Genomic DNA, 19,413 nt, shown 5'->3' with positions numbered 1-19,413 from the left:
TCTGGCGCTCTGATTGACACACGCACTGACCACTAGTACGAACGCACACCAAGTCCCACCTCTCCCAGAGCGCTTTTCGGACCACCGCCGGAGATCCTCATTGGTCGAGCTTTAGGAACTCTTTTAAAGCTCCAGCGTCTTCGAATTCTTCCGCTCCTCGGATCCATTACCAACCCGCCTCTGAGACTAGGGAACTTTTTTGTTGTCCAATTTGCGCTTATTTCGCTGTTCTCGCGAGAAATGCTTATCAACGCAGTACTGGCCCGTTATTTTCTAGAGATCTAACATCTCCGTGCCTGTTAAAACTGCTGTGCTATACACTACTATTATGTTGCACATTATTCATGTCTTTTAATTACTTAAATAAATGGAGTCCTTGAAACTTGTTTGCAGGTACTTTAGTAGGTGTCCCATCAGCAATGAACAGGTCAGTCAAAAAACTTGCAAAAAGAATTGGGCTACAGCTCTGCTAAAATCATTGAACTTGCAATGATCACTGACTCCATTCACAAAATTCCAGCTGACCATTATTCCCTTTTGTGAGGTCTTGCAATACCTCTACCTTACATCAGACTCCTGTGATCTGTTACAGGCCAAGATTCGCCCAGGGAGGAGGAATGAAGCACTGTGCTAGAAACAACAGTGATACTTCCAGTCCTCAATTCTGTGATTTACACAATGACAGTAAACATTTAACTGACTGGTAAGCTAAGTTCTCAGGACAATTTGGTCAATATGAAGACCTTTGCACTTTCCTGAACTTAGATGTGTGTTCCAAGTAAAATGCTTGCTCCACAACAGAAAACAAAGGTTGACACTTTGACGGACTGTTCCACATCTTTATTGCAACACACTGCCAGATGATGACACAGACAAGAGCCACCGTTCTTGTAGCCATGGTTGTTAACTAGTTCTTGTAGCCTCGGCTGGCCCTGCGACCACGAGCTCGCTCGAACTTCCTGCCCTTGGAGCGGACGTAAGGCCTGCGGAGGATACCTTTGGATTAATACTATGCAAATAATACCACACCAGAGATATAAACAGATAAGAAACAAATTAAGGAAAGATTATGGAAAACAAATGAGGTACTCACTTGGTGTGGCTGTGGGGAGTTCCAGGGGCTTTTCCAAAATGCCTATATACCTCTCTAGCCTTGCGAGGTCCTGTAATAGAATTTTGTGAAAATACTAAAATTTCCATGTAATACATTGACACAATCTTCATAAACTCAGTTTTCACCATGATTGTAAAAGTACTAGAAGGTAAAAGTACGAGTAAATGAAACAAGTTACTAAGCACACTGCCATCTTTTATTGTACAAAGGCATTATCTAAAAACATACTACAAAAAACAAGAAAAATTCTTAAGTTCATAGAGTGTTCATATAAATCAGTGATGTGGGATATGAAATGTGGTCCATGATAAACAGCACGCAGTGCTGCAAACCATTACTGAGATCACACTGGCACCACCAAGGACCATTGTAGCTAACAGCACAATGTCTAATGGAACCGCAGTTATTTTAAAGATTACTAGTTACGGGTGCCAGGTGGTGGTTTGTCGAAGTTACATGAAACAAAATCAGAAGTCTAGACTGGAAGCCATTTAGAGTGATCTAAATGAAAGCATTTCCTGTATCTGCTAAAAGCTAGGAACTACTGGAATCATTAACCCCTCACAAAAATACCAGTGCTCTCAATTTCTCCTCCGCAGTTCTAATACTGTTTTGTACTTCACTGTATATCAGGCATATCAAACCTCACCTGAGAGTAGCACAGTGCCTTGACCCTTAGGTGCAGCCAAAGCCAACTGGTCAAAGGTCATGATCTGTCCACCAGCATTCAGGATCCTGCGTCGAGCCCCCTCTGTTACCCTCAAGGCACACACCTAGGTATTTGCATGAGGAAAAACATTTTTTGAGCTCACTTAAATGATGCAAAAGGGATGTAAATACCTTAAAACTCTTGTACACAGACACCTTTTATTAAAGGCAGGCTCGGGGGAGGGGGGTATGGAATAAAAGTTTCTGTAAGCATTAACCTCAAGTACTGTCTTAAAATTCACGCATTCTGATTTTCATGTACACCATGCTTTATACTGCAATAGTGCCAAGTCAGAGAGTCAAAAATCCAAGAGCTTGTGACTGTTTTGTGTTGAATTAAGTTGCAGAAACAAACAGGTTAGCTTTTCTTTTGGTTCACAGCTGTAAGGCACGATCAAGAAATACACAATCCATGAATTTATTTACATCTCAGTAAATGTAGATAACCTGTCTGCAGCATTGTACCTTGAGTTTGGGGATGTCCTGAATCCTGACATCATCAGTTATCGTCCCCACAACAACAGCAGTCTTATTCTCACGACCACCAAGCTTCATCTTGCGAATCTAGAGAGAGTGAACAAATGAGACAACTTGCCAGAAGGTGATAGCTACAATAAAATTTAGAGAGAATAAGAGCAATGTAAACCAAATAATGTTTACTAGTAGGTAACACGCCCTGTAGACAGAAATTACGGGAACACTGAGTGGTATGAAACGCGTAAAAGTGAGGGAGATCACTAACCAGGCGGGCAATGGAGAGAGGGGCCCGATTTGTCCTGCTCATGAAGAGCCTCTTGAGGACAACCCTGTTGAAGGGAGCATTGGAGCGACGAGCCAGAAACCTGTAAAGCTACAGAACAGAACAAAATTCAGTACCAACTCTTTAATTTAAAAAGAAAATTTAAGAAATACAGTTATTAAAAAGTTAATACCTTGAGGACACTGATAATTGTCATCTTTGAGTATAAAAATAAAAAAAAAAAGCATACTGATGTTGCTTTGTAAGAGCTGTCCCTGTAAGTCACATTGGACAAAGGAGTCAGATAAATAAAAATGTTTGGTTAACTCACCTTGACCAAGAGTCTCAGGTATATATCCTCACTCTTGGGCTCCTTCCTGTGAACCTTGCGGTCCTTGTTGTGTCTAATATCCACTCCCTGTTAGAGACAGATTATTAACATTGGCTCACAAATCACCAGAACAACCAGTCTGCGGTACACTTCATATTAGGCGGTACTAGAGAACACAAACTAGAAAACACAAACTTAACACCTATAGGAGAATGTCAGGTAGTTTACATTTGTGAACAGAGAAACGCAGGTCTATAAGATCACAGACCATTAATCTTCAGGGTTCACCAAGTAAACCTAACATGACACGTTGGTAAGAATAGATGCTATCATAAATTTTATCAAGAACGTCTCTATGTCTAACAATAGCTAGTCACTAAACTGGAAATTACCCATTAAATAACTCTCAATGAAATGTACAGCATGTAAAAATCGTATAACATTTTAAAAAGTGACGCAATGTTCCCATATGAATTACTGAAGCAAACACACGTCGGTGCAAGCTGCTAACTAGCTTTTACTTAATCTTAATGTATCGACATATACATTAAGCACATCTTTCTGAGAAAAAGCCAATTTAGTCAAATGCAGTGAGGCTCTATATATCCATATTTAATACTGTATCGTGGTTTTATTGGGGTCGGTGGTTAAATTCATATCCACATTTGGTTTCAGCCACCTTCACTTCACAATCTATTTATTTAGAATATACCGCCACACATTTAAACAATTGCTACATCATTTTCAGTAGAAAACTCTATAGAATATATATGTACGTAGAAGGGGGTGATACTTTAATATTAAATAAGGATGCAGTCGGATATTCGAAATAGCTTTGACAACAAACGACAGTGGTATAAACCTACCATCTTGGATTCGAAGCGAAAAGGGAAAAGGAAGTAGCACGTTCTCGCGATAACCAAAAAAGTGATGCTCGGTGGCCATATTGTAACACGTGACTCAAGTCCTGTTTCCTGATAGGTTCCTTAAAAGCATAGTTAAACGGAAGTTGTAGGTCGGCTTGCTGTTTAGATGATACTGGGTCATTCTACAGTGCCAAACGCAAGTGCAAAGAAGAAAGAATATTTTTGTGCAGGAGTCAGGCCACTTGAATTTACATTTCTAATGGGGAAATATTTCTCCATTACTTTTTGAGAAGTCTCACAAGTGGAAAAATAATATAACAAAATTAAAATAAATGGAAATCCTGAATGTTAAGCTTCATCATTACAGAAATGAGAAGTTGTAAGAAGTGCAATGAAAAATGTTTACTGGCTTGAGTGTTTACTAGCTCACTCTTATGAACCCCTTGCTCTAGTGAGGGTCACGGAGGTGCAGAGCCTATCTCAGAATCACTGGGCGCAAAGCTGGTGGGGTACACCACGGACAGGACACCAGTCCATCACAGGGTAGTTACACATGCAAATGCCACTTGAAATTTCATGCCACTAGTTCACCTGTCTTTGGAATGCTCCACCATGCCGCCCCACTTGAGAAACTGCCATCAGTAAATTGAGCAGCACAGCAGTATCACAATGCCTGGGCTGTTTGGGTGAACATTTAAATCCGCCGGAGTCTGTGTGGAGTTTGTACGTAGTATGTTCTCCCTGTGTTTGCATGGGCTAGTGTGGGTGCCCTGGTTTCCTCCCACAGTCCAAATGCATGCATTTCAGGTGAACTTGTGATTCTAAATCGCCTGTAGGGTGTGTGTATTTGGCTGCCCTGGAACTGCCATGTTGTCAGGGGTGTACCCTCCTAGCTTAGTGCCCTGTGATTCTGAGATAGGCTCCAGACTGCTGTGATTTAATGAAAAAGAGTGACAGAAGTTTGTTTCTTTGCAAAACTGAAGACATCCAAAATAGTGGCACTATGCTGGGCTTAAATAAAGTGGAACACATTCTCAGTCAGTTCTTGTCATATTTTGCATCGTTAACAGCATTCATTTACAGCTCATTAGAATAAACTTGATTCTTGAGTCATTATTGTATGTGTACTCCAGGAAATAAAGAAGAACAATATTTTAAACCAATGCTTTATTTCACTTCAATCCCAAAATGTAAACAAATTTTGAATATTCTAGAATGAATTTACTCTAACTGGAAAATTGTACATTTGTATTTTTTTACCAGCACATATAAGCAAAATATCTAAAACACACAACATAGATCACTTAGGTACAATCATCCCTTGCTTAACTGGATAAATTTATTTTAAGAAATCACCCCGTCAGGTGAATTCCCATTGTGAGAGGAATCTAATTAACATTTTTATGGGCAAAAGTATCAATTCTTCCAAGAAAAAAGTGTAATCTAAAATTAATTAATGAATCAAAAAAGGTATTTCATGCACAACACCATCTACATTACCTTTAGTCAAAACTTTTTCTCAAAGTACCTTAACAATGTTAAGATACAATTATTTAACCATTTATATAGGTGGGTAATTTTACTGCAGTATTTTAAGATAAGTACCTTGCTCAAGGGTATTTCAGCTAGAGCTGGGATTCAAGGTTATGACCTTTAACTCCAAAGGCTGCAGCTGTATCTACTATGCTATCAGCTGCCCCTGAGAACACCACCCTATTTCATAATACTTTTAACAAAAAACACTTCTAGATTACAGTGTTATGTTTTCATTCACTCTCTCATCAATAATCGCCCATCCTCCCAGTCACCAGTAAATGAATAAGTTTCACACATCCACAGCCCTGCTCTCCGAAAGAACACACATTTTGACTATGATTTAAATAACCAAGCTGATTGTTATGCATTTGTTATTTATAGGGAGTCAAAGCACCCATCTTCGAATCTCCTCCTACACTTAAACCATATTTACCCTGAACTGATAGAGTAAATTTATCTAGCCAAATAAATGGGTAAATTATTGTAAGTAGGTTAATATTCTAAGTTTCTTTGGAGAAAAGTATCAGCAAAATGGTGTTGCTGCTGCTAATGATAATAAAAATAATCATGACATTTCAGATGCAACCTTAGATTAACCTTAGCAGATTGATGTGATTGGTGTGGATTGTTCTCCATATTCGGTGTAGTGCATTAGTGCATTATCACTGAATTGTGTTGCAATCTTGTACAGCTCTCTGTGTCACTCCAGTGAGGAGTTTCTCTGTAAAAAAGTAAACTGAACTGAATTTTCATCAAAGTTTCTGTACATAGTTAAATGAATTTATTCTTTTTGTAATTTTCTTAAATGTTATCATAAGTGTTTATTCCTTGTTTACTTTTCTGATGTTGTGCGGACTGGCTGCTCTGAACTGATCACCAGGGATGACAGTTGTGTTGTGAGGAAGCACTTACAAAAGATTTACTGCTGAATCATATAGTTCATCTGTTAGGTGTTTGCCAGGATTGCACAATGAAATAAAACAACTGTATTACGGGCATAAATGCCGCTGTATGGAAGTTGCATGTTCTAGAAGAAAAGAGTATACATTACTATAAGATGTTGCATTGGGTTTTTGTTACGTGAGGGATTAGTGTATTTGTTTATACGTCTTAAAAACAAATTATTTAGGTTTAAAGAAGGTTCAGAGTTGAGGAAGCAGGAATTTTAGTGTTCTAACATTCATCCTCTCTGCTGTCGAAGATGACACAAAAAAACGGTCCAACCCAGAGCGATGCCTCCGACAAACACCGTCCGTGCCACTGGAGGAACCAGCAAGAAATTGACTGCTTGCATAGTTGACCAGTATATCACTCCAGTCTGTAACACAGAGAAAGAAAATGATCAGGCCAAGTAAATTCCACTTAACAGCACAGTTTTTATTCGTACTCTCCCACACCCTTTCCAAATTGTACTTTGTAGGAGGTCCAGAACTTCTCCCTCCAGTCTTCGAAGATGTCCTGCCTTCCCTCCAGGGTGCTTAACCCTAGAAGAGAGCATGACATATGGATTGAACCATAATAAACATACAAGAAAGAATGCTGATGTAAAGATTTCATTATTTGTTTATGTATCGTTTTCCAGCATAGTTACTCCCTAGATTACTTACCAATATAGAAGACACTGATAGTTATAGGAGCTGCAATCAGCTGATCCAGCAATACTTTCCAGGATATTCTTTTGGCTCCTCCCCCTGGCCACATTCTTTCTAGCCCCTTTAGCCAGTGGTAGTTGAAATTGGCGTGAAAACAAAATCCAACAAGTGCCACTCGTTCAGTCTGGGACCAGTTAATAGGAGACCATGCTGCTTCCTTTGTTGACAGTGAGGGTTCTGTGACTTGTAAATTTAGTCCTGCCCTCCAGTTATCACTGGGTTTAGTGTTGGTCTGGACTGGCCCCTGTAACTCCATTGACTTTTTGGGCATTTTTAATGACGATTCCAACTGTGAGGTCAAATTTCCTCCCTCATCTATTGATATCCCCTCAGATTCTCTTGGTTTCTCATTTTCCAAAGTTGCCACATTGCACAAATGATTTTTCTCCTGCTGCTGTCCCAACATGCTTTGTTGAATGACATCCGCAGTGGCAAATAAAGTCGTGTAGCCCACAATATTGATAATGTAAGGATGTGACTTGACTGTTGACCAGATTGTATTCATATCGACTGTTCCTGAGAAAGAGTGATTTAAATGGCAAAAATATTTTAATCGTAATCCTTTGATTGCTAAGGAAAACACTCAAGATCATTAAAGCACTATAACAATGTTGTTTTACAGTTTTGGTTAATTTTTCATTTATAAAATCACGAAAATCACAAAGTCAGGAATTTACCTTACCTTATAACATGGTACACAGTTGTTCACTGATAGCCCCAGATCAAAAGGTACAGGGAAGCTAACTTCACGCTGACAGGCTCTGAGGAACCATTAAGGGTGGAGTTTCCAACACTAATAGCCAGATATGAACATTTACTCAGTGGAGGAATGCCAGATCAGCAGGACAAAGTTCCAGAACAGTCATACATGACACTAATTGATATGCCTGCTGCTTTCTGGATGGAGGTCAGAGAAGTAAAAACACAAAAGAAGATCACAAACAAACAATCATAGCAAATTCTGAAAAGGAAGTTCAGTAAACATGAAATATGTGAACTTGCATGTTTCACATGAAAAAATGATACAAAAACACTGGACAAGTACTGTGTTTAGAAATTAATTAAAGCGTGGGTATTTATGTGGCATTATTTGCCTCAGAAGTTTCTCCCGAACCTAAAAATGCAGTTGCGCAACATGTAGATAATGTGCCACACGTCTTTCTGCCCTTTCAACCGTGCCCTAATGTGACAGAGGCCCCAATATGTTTTCATGACTTACCATACTCAGGACAACGCAGAGATCATGGAGTGCGAAACACGCGTCACACTTACTTCTGCATCTCTGAAAACGAAATTGAATGAGTGGCGGTCCGGCCGCTTCCGACCTAAAGCACATGTGCCTGTGCTAAATTTAGATGGCACTCACTCCTCTCTTTTGGTTCCCAAGATCTCCCGAGTGCTAAGCCTTGCCATAGACGCACAACTGAAACCCTTCCATTACCAGTTTCTGCACAACAGGTGATTCTGCAGATGTTTATTTTCATTACCACTGAGACGGGAAAGAACACAGAATCGCCGTATTTTGTCTTACTCCGTTTTCTTCTCCTTATCCGGCGAACGTTGGCTTCACGAGGGAATGTGACCACTAATACAGCCATTTAAAGATTATGATGTGACAATTCATTTTGAAATCTTAATTGACATTTACGGGGTACCTTGGGATGGGTCTATGTGGAGACATGAAGGCAATTTGTCGCTAGCAACAGCATGAACTCTCAGACAGGAGAATGTGTTAATTAGGGCACAGTTTAAGTTGATCGGTTAAGGGCTTATTAAACCCTCCACTGGTGCGCTTGTGCTGCTTGTACTTAATAAGCTGCCTTTAGTATCCTCACAAAAAAGGTGAAGCCTTTGCTTCCAAATCAGTTGACTACTTTATAATTGCCTTTGTGTGCTTTCCCCTTGCCTCCTTTCGCATTGTCAGTTTGCCCACCAGTCCTGTGCTCTGTGAGCGCAGTGGCGATGTGTTGTAACATTTGGTCAGATCTGCTTCATGAACCTTCACCAGACCTTGTCTGAATCAAATTATTCTCTTCCTGCCAACCATCCCCACCTCTGTATCCTCAGCAGCCATTGCTTATATACCCAGGGACAGGGAACACAGACTGTATGGTGAGTGGAATTTTGTCTGATGTGTTGCACTCCTGTGAGATCAGCCTCAAATTTATTTGATTAACCGTCTAGTTTCAGACTTGTGGTTGATGTGGCGCAAGGTTAAAATTAGTGGTAACCCAACAGTGTGTTTTTGTCACATAACTGAGCTGTGTCTTAATCACAGGTGGTTTAACAAATGCAAAAATTAGTTTCTGTCTTGCTAATAACTTACTGTAACATGTATGGTATTTAGAAAAGATGCTTGTGTGACTGACAATGTGATTAGGGATTTAAAGAAGCATCTTTCAAATGGAAATGATGTTGATGGGTACTGGAAATGTTAATCCTACAGACTGTGTGGACGTCAGTACAAATACCTAGAAATGGATTGATAGTGAATACATATGGCTACAGTCTACTGTATTGTACAGCACTGGCCACTCAAAGAGATGACTGATGGAGAACATGGTGTAGGGGAAAACTGAGAGATTGCTAGACAGAAGCAAATACACGTAGAGGTGTAGTGATTTCGCTGCCGTTTTTTACTATTTGTTGTTTATTGTCCAAAATGGGACTGAAATTGGCAAGGTGCTGAGATTGTGACTGCATAATTGTGGGTTAGAATCTAATCACAGCTGTTAAACATTAATGATCCTGAAGGGAAAAAAGCCTAAAAGAAACCCCCAATACACTGGCTCCTTAGCTTAAGAACACAATTGGGACTAAAAGTCTGCAATTCATTTTTTATAACTCCATTGTCACTTTCACCACTGTCACTATCACTTAAGGCTTAATAATACAGACTTCTCTCAATTAATTTCAGGGTTTGTTTCTGTAACTGTCTGGACATAGCTAAAATTAAAAACACAGTGAATTTTTATCCATTTCAATATTTTATTAAAACTGATCTGTATTACAATTAAAACTAATTTATAATGATTGAATATAAAACTTCTGTCCACCAACTTCTAGTCAATGCCAATCGTTGATCAATTCACCTGATAAGCAATGTTCCTTGTCTCGATATTAATCACCAACAATGACAAACACAAGCCAGGAACAATAAAAGTAATGGAAATATGTTGACTGAAGGTGGTCTCATACTATTTTGTTTGAGTGTATTTTACTGACATTTACTGGCCTGATAATACAAACAGGCTGCCTTTGCTCCAAAGCAAAGTGAAATTTTACAAAATAGGAAGAAAGGTATTAAATGGAAAAGGGGGGCATGGTGGCGCAGCGGGTTTGGCTGGGGTCTGCTCTATGGTGGGTCTGGAGTTCGAGTCTTGCTTGGGGTGCCTTGTGGCAGAGTGGCATCCCATCCAGTGTGTCCCCCCCACCCCTTGGCCCTGCGTCACTGGGTTAAGGCTCCAGCTCACCTGGACCCTGCGCAGTACGAACGTTTGTAGACATTGTATGTGTGGGTATTAAAATGAATAAATCAGAAAATGTTTCCATACATAAAAACCTGCAGATATTTTCTATATTCAAGAAACAGTGAGAAAAGATGCCTTTTCTGATGGAGGACATGGTGTAGGACAAGAAAAATAGGTTGCTAGGCAGAAGCAAATATATGTAGAGGTGTAGTGTTTTCACTACAGTTTTTTACTATTTATTGTTTATTATTCAACATTTTGCAAATTACAGCTATTACTCTGTCACTGTAAAAGACCTACACTGTTTTGCATCCAGTGTGCTAATTCAGACTTGTGTCTGCATCTACTGTACTGCCCTGTGCAGCAATGCGTCCATCTGGCTCTTTGACATGTGAGCCAGGAATAGAGAGGGGAGTCCCCTGGGGTCGGGACCTCTTCACATTTGTGACATCAGCAGCCGGTCATATGATGAGGACCCTTCAGAAGCCACGGAAAAGTCGCCCCTCAAAGCGACAAGTTAATCATCGCCGATTTCTCCACAACATGATCCACAGGTGTGTGAAAACACTGGATCTGCACTAAAAGTCATACTTATTAGCAAAAGCACAAGTATGATTAATCTCTCTTTTCCAGGAAGTTTGCAGAAATTGAGGCTGCCAATCGGCAGCTTGCATCCGCTCTATTTGCAAGAGACGATGAGAATCGCCAAGCCCTGTCTCCACATCAGGTGGCTATAAATGAGCAATCAGAGGAAACTCCAAAAGAAGGTACGTTGCCTTTACACTGCCTTATTTAGAGACTGTCAGTATGTGTAGACACCCAGTGTTCTTCAGAGATTCACTCTCACTGATTCACATTTTCCAGAGTCTACAACCAGTTTGGCTACACCCCCTTTCCCCTTACTGACCGCACCCTTGGGCTTTTCCATTTTCACTCCGGACAACGCAAACTTTCAGACAGTGCAAGAGGATCAAGACGACCTGTGGTCTTTCAACATTCAGCTGGAGAGCCCTGCTCCAGAAACAGTTCAAAGGGCAAAGACCCCTAACAAAGACACAAACAATGTTCCTTTCAGAACAGCAGAAGATGAGTTTGTTGAATCTACAATCAACTCCAACACACCTGATCAAACCCCTGACTTTGAGCCTCGGTTTGATATTCAACCAGATCTCATAAGATTTGACATTGTTGAAAGAGTGACTAATAATTTATCGGAAGAAAACGCCATTGGCCACAACGAGACTACTCAAAACTGTGGAAGATTTACAGAAGCTCACAACTCAGGTCTTCACCAGACTCACACTGCCAGGTCTCTGTCTCCAGCTGTGGATGTTGCAGCTGTCAAACCCTCGCTGCCTTTCTTGCTGGAACCTCCATCACTGGCTTCTTGTGCTGTTGGAATACATATTATTTCTGACTCTAGCTGCTCCCAAACTGACATAAACACCACTCCGGACAATCTACAACCAGATACATTAGATAATTCTTGTCCTGTGGACTTGGATGGAGATGTCAGAGACAGCATAAATCCAAAGTTCCTTTCAATGGCTTGGGGTGGGGCTCAGGAGGAAGAGGTCCAGGATTGCATGCTGCATTTCGGCAGGGCCTTTCTAACTTATTCCAACAACTTCACTGACAGCACTGAACCCCACCACTTTGCCAGTGAAGCCATCCGCCCACCTAGGGTACATGACACTAGCATGACTCCATCAGGCAACTCCAGAAGTGAAAATCCTTTCAGTTGCTCAGATCCTTTTCAGAGCGGCTATCGCGGGGGGTCCAAATCTCAGTATTTGGACCCCATTTCCAACATAAGCTCCCACATGAATACGGAGCATACAGCCAAATCAAAATATTGCAGCCAGCACAATTTGGACCAGAGGTCAAGAACGTTCAGGTTTAACGAGTCAGACAGCTTAGACATGGACTATTTCACAACTCGACTCACTGACCTGGTTAGCACTGACCAATGCAGACTTAACGAAGGAGAACAGTGGGTAAATGCTGCCATCGACATGAGAACAAGGGGATCTTGCGGCCATGGTCCAACAAAGACGTATGGAAGGGGCAGCGAGGGGGAGATGCCCAAAGAAGCTGAACTACCTTTCATCCCCAAGCCACAGGACAGCTGCACACATGAGCCAGGATACAGATGCAATTGTCAGAGCAGTGGCACAGGTTCCGCCCAAACTTTTCCCAGGCTGTTCCACAGCACTCAAGGAGCTTCTGAATACACACTAAAGGATTCAGCAGAGCAGGCTGCTCCAGAGGCATTTGGTAGTTTAAAACCATTTCCAGACACTTTCCAAAACCAATCATACAACCCCTTTGGACACCACTTTATTGGTCCAACTCCCATCTCCCTCCAAAATGGCTGTTCTCGTACTCAAACTACTATACCGAGTGTAAAAAGTGGGCCTTACTGGAGCAGTAACCGTTTTGTGGGTGTGGCCAGATCTTTCCCAGCCCCGAGCCCAAAAACCCACCTCCATCAGATACTGACTCCACCACTTGAAGAGGGTTGGCTGTTCGATGATATAACTGAGGGACAAGTAACTGAAAGTACCGAAGTACTGAAAACTGCCTCTTGAGGGAGAACACACATAGCACACTGAAGCTGTCGTGAAAATATTTGTTGGGGAGATACCTGTTTTTGTTTTCGTTTCGTTATCCTTTTTCATAGTATTATGAGATCCTTACAAATATGTTCATCATTGTGTATATTTAAAATGGGTTTTAAAGGATAGGTATCATTGGTGGTCACAACACGAGCATAAGTATTTCAGCATTTTTCAGTACATTATGAATGATACTTTAAAAAATGCATCACATGTCACAGGTTATATATATGTGGAAGAAATTAGTTAACACAAAAATTTTTGAATCATCACCATATATTGAAACTCATTCTTGTTCAGATATAATTGAAAAAAACAGCAAATAAACAAAAAAGCATGAATACTTTAAAAATCCACAAAAAAACAACCTAAAAGCACCAGTCTTGCTATAAATAAAACTGTCTATCTCTGATGCTGACTCATTGAACATTAAGGTGTTTTTGTCTGTACTGAAATTGAAGCAGAGACTACAAGCGTGCATTTGAAATAAAGAACGTTGACACCTTTATTAAAAATTTCAAACACCTCTGGGAAGTTTGTAAAAGAACTGCTGATGTACTGGTGTGTTGAACCCAGTGAGCGAGGATACACAAACAGGAAGATGGGGACCTTCCAGAGGAGGACTGCGGTCCAGCTCTTCAGGGAGTCCATGACTGACAAACTGATTAGTGAGAAGTTTATTGCCATCTATTGGAACAACATGGAAAGCACACAATTACTTAAAATCCTTTGTCTCCGTTTGACTTTTTTTGCAGTACAGTAGTTCCAATTAAAATAAATACTGGGCACGAGAAGCACAAGAAACAAATTCTCCAAAAAGATCATTTTAAACCATTTCTAAGGTACATAATGAACCTCTTAAAATGTTACTGCAAAAAGTGAGCGGTAACAGAGCGCCTCAAAGAATTAAATGACCAGGGTGCTGCAAGGATTATGAATGGACAGGAAGAAACCAGACATTATGTAGAAGCACCATTATACAGAAGCAGGCTTCTTTTTTTTTCTTGTTTCATCCTTAGTATCATTTCTTGCGCAATAAAGTCCAAAAGGAACAACACGGATTATACGATCGCAAATACTTCTTGTGGGACAACGTCACCTGAAAATTGAAACGCACATCAGAGCGGTAATACTGCACCTATATCTTACTTTAACAGCATCTGTGCAAACAAAACCTGCCATCTTTATAGAAGGCAGCAAAATTCTGCTGTACAGGATGAGAGTCCATGTAAACCATAAATGTAAACCACTAGACTTTGATGCTCTCAAAGACCAGTTGAGTATAGGTAAGCAACTGGCTTCAAAAATAATGCGGAGTCCAAATGTGGAAGAGGGTGAATAATTTAAAGAAAAGTTGAAGACATTAATTTCGAAATTAACAAGTAAAATTATCCTATGAACTGGACGAGACTAACATCCAGAAGAGACGTCCATTGTGACTGAGGAAAAATGCATGTTTCACTCATTCAGACCACGCTCACTTTTCCCTACGAACAGATTTGGTTTGCACAGGGGAGTTGTTCTGCTGTCACACTCTGTACTTGCACATTTTAATTCCTCACGTAAATAGCCTCTTTAACAAATTATCTGTGTTCTCCACATTGCTGTATACAACATTAGAAAGGTCTTCACTTGTACAAACAGGGTACGACAGATGAAAAAGTGCCCTGGAAAACGTCTAAGGCAAAAAACCCACAGGGTGAAAGTTTTGAGAGTTTATGCCCATGTTCAGGGTTTTACACATTTTGTAAATATGTACTTTTCTACACCTACAATAGTTCTTTTTGATATTCTAAAATCAATCCATACATTTGGAAAAAACACATTTACATGATTAAATGATTTACAAACATTTTACACAAACAATAAAAAATTACATTGCACAATATTTCCGTATCTTAAAAACAATGCTGCTGATGTCTGATACTGATATGAACTTAATGAATGAATGAGTAGCTTTCAAAATGACCAGGACTCTTATTCCCATTTCTTCATAATGAAAACAATTTAAAACATCTTTTACAGTTTGGCCATTTGTTAATAACTATCAATACAATAGTCTATTAACCTAATTTAATTAACCTCATAGTCAGTGCACTTTACATATTATCAAACCTATTCCTGGGGTGTCTCAGGCTGTTCAAACATTCAGTTTTCAGCATAAATATCAATTTCATAGCTGCAGCAGCTCACAACTGGACAATTCAGAACCTGGGCACAAATCACTGCCACATTTGTGCTTTTTCCAGTGCAAAGGCCAAGAAGTCAGATTACCGTGAGATGTGCCGGAGCCAGTGCCAGAACTGACAGCAGTATATCAACACATTTCAAAAAGATAATATGTTTAGGAAAACAAATGTCATACAAAGCAATAAATAAAGCAGGGCATGATTAAGCTGATTGACAATTCAAGATCACTTGAATTCAACTGTTTGCAACAGAAGCGATATAAGAAAGCTGATAAGCAAATATATCCTACCTACCTACCTGCATACCTATCTACAGTACATGTTTTTTTAATCAAATTAAACAACTGTTCGTACTTGGACACAGAACACTGCACTACACTCGGAAAGTACTTAGCTGCTGAAATGTTATCAAAAAAATCTACATTTTCATTGTGAAAGTTTTAGGGTTATATCTGAAGCAACACTTTCAGAACGCGGATACGTTTCTGAACCAAGGATCTCGAAAGCGAAGTCCTGCACGATGCGCTGCTTTCACTCCAACCCGTCGTCCTCTCTTAATTACCTCTGTTACTCATACAACTCTGCAAATGTCCAAAATGCTTTTCTGCAGGAAAAGTCAAGGTTCAAACAACAACATATACTTTGAAGGAGTAAAATGAGGTATTAAGAGGAAAAAAAAAAAAAAATCAATTAAATTTATGTTAACAACCTGCAAAGAGACCACGAGGACCTGGGCGTGAGACCTCTGCTTTAATCTGTGCCATTTCCACTACTTGGGTTTTCCAGATTTCCAGATGCTACAGTTAAGCCTATGTGCGTTTCCCTAAAAAAAACGTTTTGCTGGTCACATTCAGGTATACATACAAGATTAAGATGCTGAAGACTTTGTTTCACTCCATCTCTCTCTGTTTCCATGCTCAAGTAAATTTTGCTTGAGAAACAGATCCAGCTGTAATCTGTAATTTGAAGCACATACTGCGTTAACTATTTAACTGTTGCGTTAACTCGCTTGGGCAAGTGAAATATCAGCGACTCTTTCAGTCCGAATCGGTGACTCTCAAATGCTTTGGTGGGTCGAGACCAAAAGTATAGTAAATATTCTACAACATTAAAGTTACTGCCTTTTTCAGAGCGAGAGGGGGAGAGAAAGAAAGAGAGAGAGAGAAAAAGAGAGAGAGACAAAGCAGAAATCATGAAAAAGTACCAAAGCTTACTAGTATTGCTACCATATGGCAGTCATGGGATGTTTTCATAATAGCAGAACCAAGAACTCACTATTTATACATTTACACAAAGCATAAAGGTATTTTTCCCATCTTTATTATTCCTCTATGTTTTTGCCACCTTTTTTTTTTGCAAGCCCATGCAAAAAATGCCTTACCAAATCTGGCTTTAAATTCAAAGAGCTATTATCTGAATAAAGCATCAAGGTGCTTATGTGTCAAGCAGAATATATTAAAAGAGAACTATGCCAATTCACTTGGGCTTACTGTGATACTTCTGAAAGATTCTTGTATTTTTTTTCCGTTTCTAGGTGCTGTTTTTTTTCTGTTTTCAATGAGTCAGTTTTTTTTTTTTTTTTTTTTTTTTTTCAATATACACCCCATGGTTGTGTGGGGTTTCTTGGTTGTCCCACCTTGCTGCAGCTCTCACAGCAGAACCACTGCAGCATGGCGTCAAGTCACTAGGCTGATTTAGTGTCAGAGAGTAAAAGTCCCACCTTCTCACTCTGTGTCTGTCAGGTTGTATGGGATCGGGGGGTCCAGGTTGTGCTCAGAGGGAGTGGGAGTGCCAGGGAAGCCCGGAGATGGGGATGGCGATGTGGGAGGCTCCTCTGAATCAGAGTTCTCCAGAGAAAGGTCATCCACCAGCGCTCGGCGGGCGGTGCGGAGGGAGAGGGGCAGAGGGGCACGTCTGCAGAAGCGGGAGGACATTGTGAGGCGACAAAACCCAGCAGAGGGAAGAAAAATGAAACCACATGTGGTGAGAAGTCAGAAGGAGAGCAAACACGGGAAAGACAGAAGATTAGTGCCTATAGTTACCGAGACTGATCAAATACAGGCAACATGGTTCAACTAATATCCAAAGAAGGGAAGAATTACTAGATTTATTATAATGTCTAATCACTAACATCAGAGGTGGATGGTATTGGGAGACCTTTACTTCATTACTTGTAACAAAGCAAATTTCTAGAGATATGTTCTTTTAAGAGTAGTTTACCAATAAATTTTACTTTATCAATAATTTAAAAATACTAACTATTAGCTAATTAGGCAACAAGCTAGCTACACAGTAAAAGAGTGTGGGTGGCATGGGGGCACAGCAAATAGCACTGCTGTCTCACAGCGCCTGGGTGGTGCGAGAGGACGTGGGTTCAATTCCTGCTTAGTCTGTGTGGTTTGCATGTTCTCCCTGTGTTTGTGTGAATTTCCTCCGGGTGCTCTGGTTTCCTCCCACAGTCCAAACACATGCTGTTCAGGTTACCCCATAGTGTGAGTGACACAGGGAGAGTGTGTTCCACTGATTTACGGATGAGTGAAGTAGTGTATCTAGCAGTGTAAGTCTTTGGGTGCTCTGGTTTCATCCCACACTCCAAAGACATGCTGTTCAGGTTCCTCCATAGTGTGTGAGTGACGCAAAGAGTGTGTTTCACTAATGTATGGTTGAGGGATACAGTGTAAGTCACTGTGGTAAATAAGGTGTGTGGGCTCATAACACTACATAGAGTTGATTGGTATCGCTTTGGAGAAACGTGTCTGCTAAGTAAATGTAAGAGAAGAGCAGCAGCTTACTGTAGCCTGTTTTACAAATTGGATATACACTTCATGTACGCTCATTAAGGGTGATGAGTAGTGCAGTAGTTTGAGCAATTGCCTCGCAGTCAAAAGACATGAGTTTGAATCCCTGCTCCCGTTACAGCATCCTTAAAGTTCGGTTTCATTATGTTCCAGACTATGCATTGTTGTGAAACGCATGTCTAACGCTAACAGGGAAACTGCTTCTGAAATGACAAGGAGAAGCCTGGATGAAGGAGCACCTGGGAGAACAAACTGATGTGCACAAGGTCCTACTGAGGAAACTAAGGAAGCGCTAAGGTTCACACAGCAGAGCACCGCACAGCAATCAGATCGAACGTGAGAGACAAACAGAGAAAGATCCCATGCACACATACACCTACACACACAGCGAGACCTACTTATCTGTCCTCCGTTCTGTCACGCTAAACAGACATGAGAATCTCGTGAATGACAGATGAAGACAAACAAGTTAAGTGCACAGACACACAAAACAGGATAAAAACAGCAAAGAGTGTATACTTTTGATCTATTTTTGGCTTGTTCTCTAGCATCTTGCATCAGCCCTCAAGTGATACCAGTGTCTGCTTCACTGTCATTATGTGAACTACAGTTTGACAGCGACACAAAATACGCCCATTCTTCACATAATGTGGTTAATTCATTCTATGAAATCACCCTGAATTTTCCCCTCATGGCCCCCTCCAATCATACCACACAGATTATCTGAACCGCTTGTCCCATACGGGGTCGCGGGGAACCGGAGCCGAACCCGGCAACACAGGGCGCAAGGCTGGAGGGGAAGGGGACACACCCAGGACAGGACAGGACGCCAGTCCATTGCAAGGCACCCCAAACAGGACTCGAACCCCAGACCCACATCTCCCAGGTATGGGGGGGGGGTGCGGTGGCGCAGTGAGTTTGGCCTGGTATCGCTCTCTGGTGGGAACACGTGTACTCCTTTGATTTTGAATAAACGATCCTGCATTTAGGTCCAGTCTCCTCCGTGTCCTCTGTTCATTATGACAGTAGTAAAAATTATCATTATATCTTTCTACGTCTGTCTCTATCAGAAATACTGCAGTTAGATTTATTATTATTGTTATCATTATTATCATTACACTGTATTATTATTGGGGGGCGCGGTGGCGCAGTGGGTTGGACTGCAGTCCTGCTCTCCGGTGGGTCTGGGGTTCGAATCCTGCTTGGGGTGCCTTGCGACGGACTGGCGTCCCGTCCTGGGTGTGTCCCCTTCCCCTCCGGCCTTACGCCCTGTGTTGCCGGGTTAGGCTCCGGTTCCCCGTGACCCTGTATAGGACAAGCGGTTCTGAAAGTGTGTGTGTGTGTGTGTGTGTGTATTATTATTGTATTATTATTATTACTGTAGGGGGTGCG

General features: G+C 40.8%; 3 protein-coding genes across 10 annotated transcripts in view; all 3 read right to left on the bottom strand.

The window, feature by feature from the left end:
- Window positions 1-825: 825 nt before the first annotated feature.
- rpl18 (ribosomal protein L18) lies at window positions 826-3,824 on the bottom strand. Its single transcript, XM_018736521.2, has 7 exons — window positions 3,759-3,824; window positions 2,893-2,979; window positions 2,565-2,672; window positions 2,288-2,386; window positions 1,764-1,887; window positions 1,094-1,163; window positions 826-983 (listed from the first exon to the last, which is right to left on the bottom strand). Exons 1-7 carry the CDS (start codon window positions 3,759-3,761, stop codon window positions 908-910), a joined length of 567 nt encoding a protein of 188 aa, XP_018592037.1. The 5' UTR covers window positions 3,762-3,824; the 3' UTR covers window positions 826-907.
- Window positions 3,825-5,840: 2,016 nt separating this feature from the next.
- LOC108925080 (mpv17-like protein) lies at window positions 5,841-8,341 on the bottom strand. Of its 4 annotated transcripts, none has more exons than XM_018736835.2 (5): window positions 8,166-8,341; window positions 7,624-7,843; window positions 6,902-7,462; window positions 6,708-6,778; window positions 5,841-6,612 (listed from the first exon to the last, which is right to left on the bottom strand). In XM_018736835.2, exons 3-5 carry the CDS (start codon window positions 7,449-7,451, stop codon window positions 6,475-6,477), a joined length of 759 nt encoding a protein of 252 aa, XP_018592351.1. In that variant the 5' UTR covers window positions 7,452-7,462; window positions 7,624-7,843; window positions 8,166-8,341; the 3' UTR covers window positions 5,841-6,474. The 4 variants fall into 4 exon arrangements, with proteins under 4 accessions (XP_018592351.1, XP_018592333.1, XP_018592343.1 ...); XM_018736817.2 differs by having other exon boundaries at window positions 7,629-7,843; XM_018736827.2 differs by having other exon boundaries at window positions 7,629-7,739.
- Window positions 8,342-13,515: 5,174 nt separating this feature from the next.
- myh14 (myosin, heavy chain 14, non-muscle) overlaps window positions 13,516-19,413 on the bottom strand; it is a 33,645-nt gene continuing 27,747 nt past the window's right edge. For all 5 annotated transcript variants that reach the window (XM_018737272.2, XM_018737300.2, XM_018737281.2 and 2 more), the window contains one exon: window positions 13,516-17,137. In XM_018737272.2, coding sequence (XP_018592788.1) covers window positions 16,948-17,137 — 190 coding nt within the window. In that variant the 3' untranslated portion in view covers window positions 13,516-16,947. The remainder of the gene's footprint in view (window positions 17,138-19,413) is intronic.

Source organism: Scleropages formosus, chromosome 18 (genome assembly GCF_900964775.1).
Source record: "Scleropages formosus chromosome 18, fSclFor1.1, whole genome shotgun sequence".
Taxonomy (NCBI): Eukaryota; Metazoa; Chordata; class Actinopteri; order Osteoglossiformes; family Osteoglossidae; genus Scleropages; species Scleropages formosus.
This window is presented reverse-complemented; position numbering and strand designations above follow the sequence as displayed.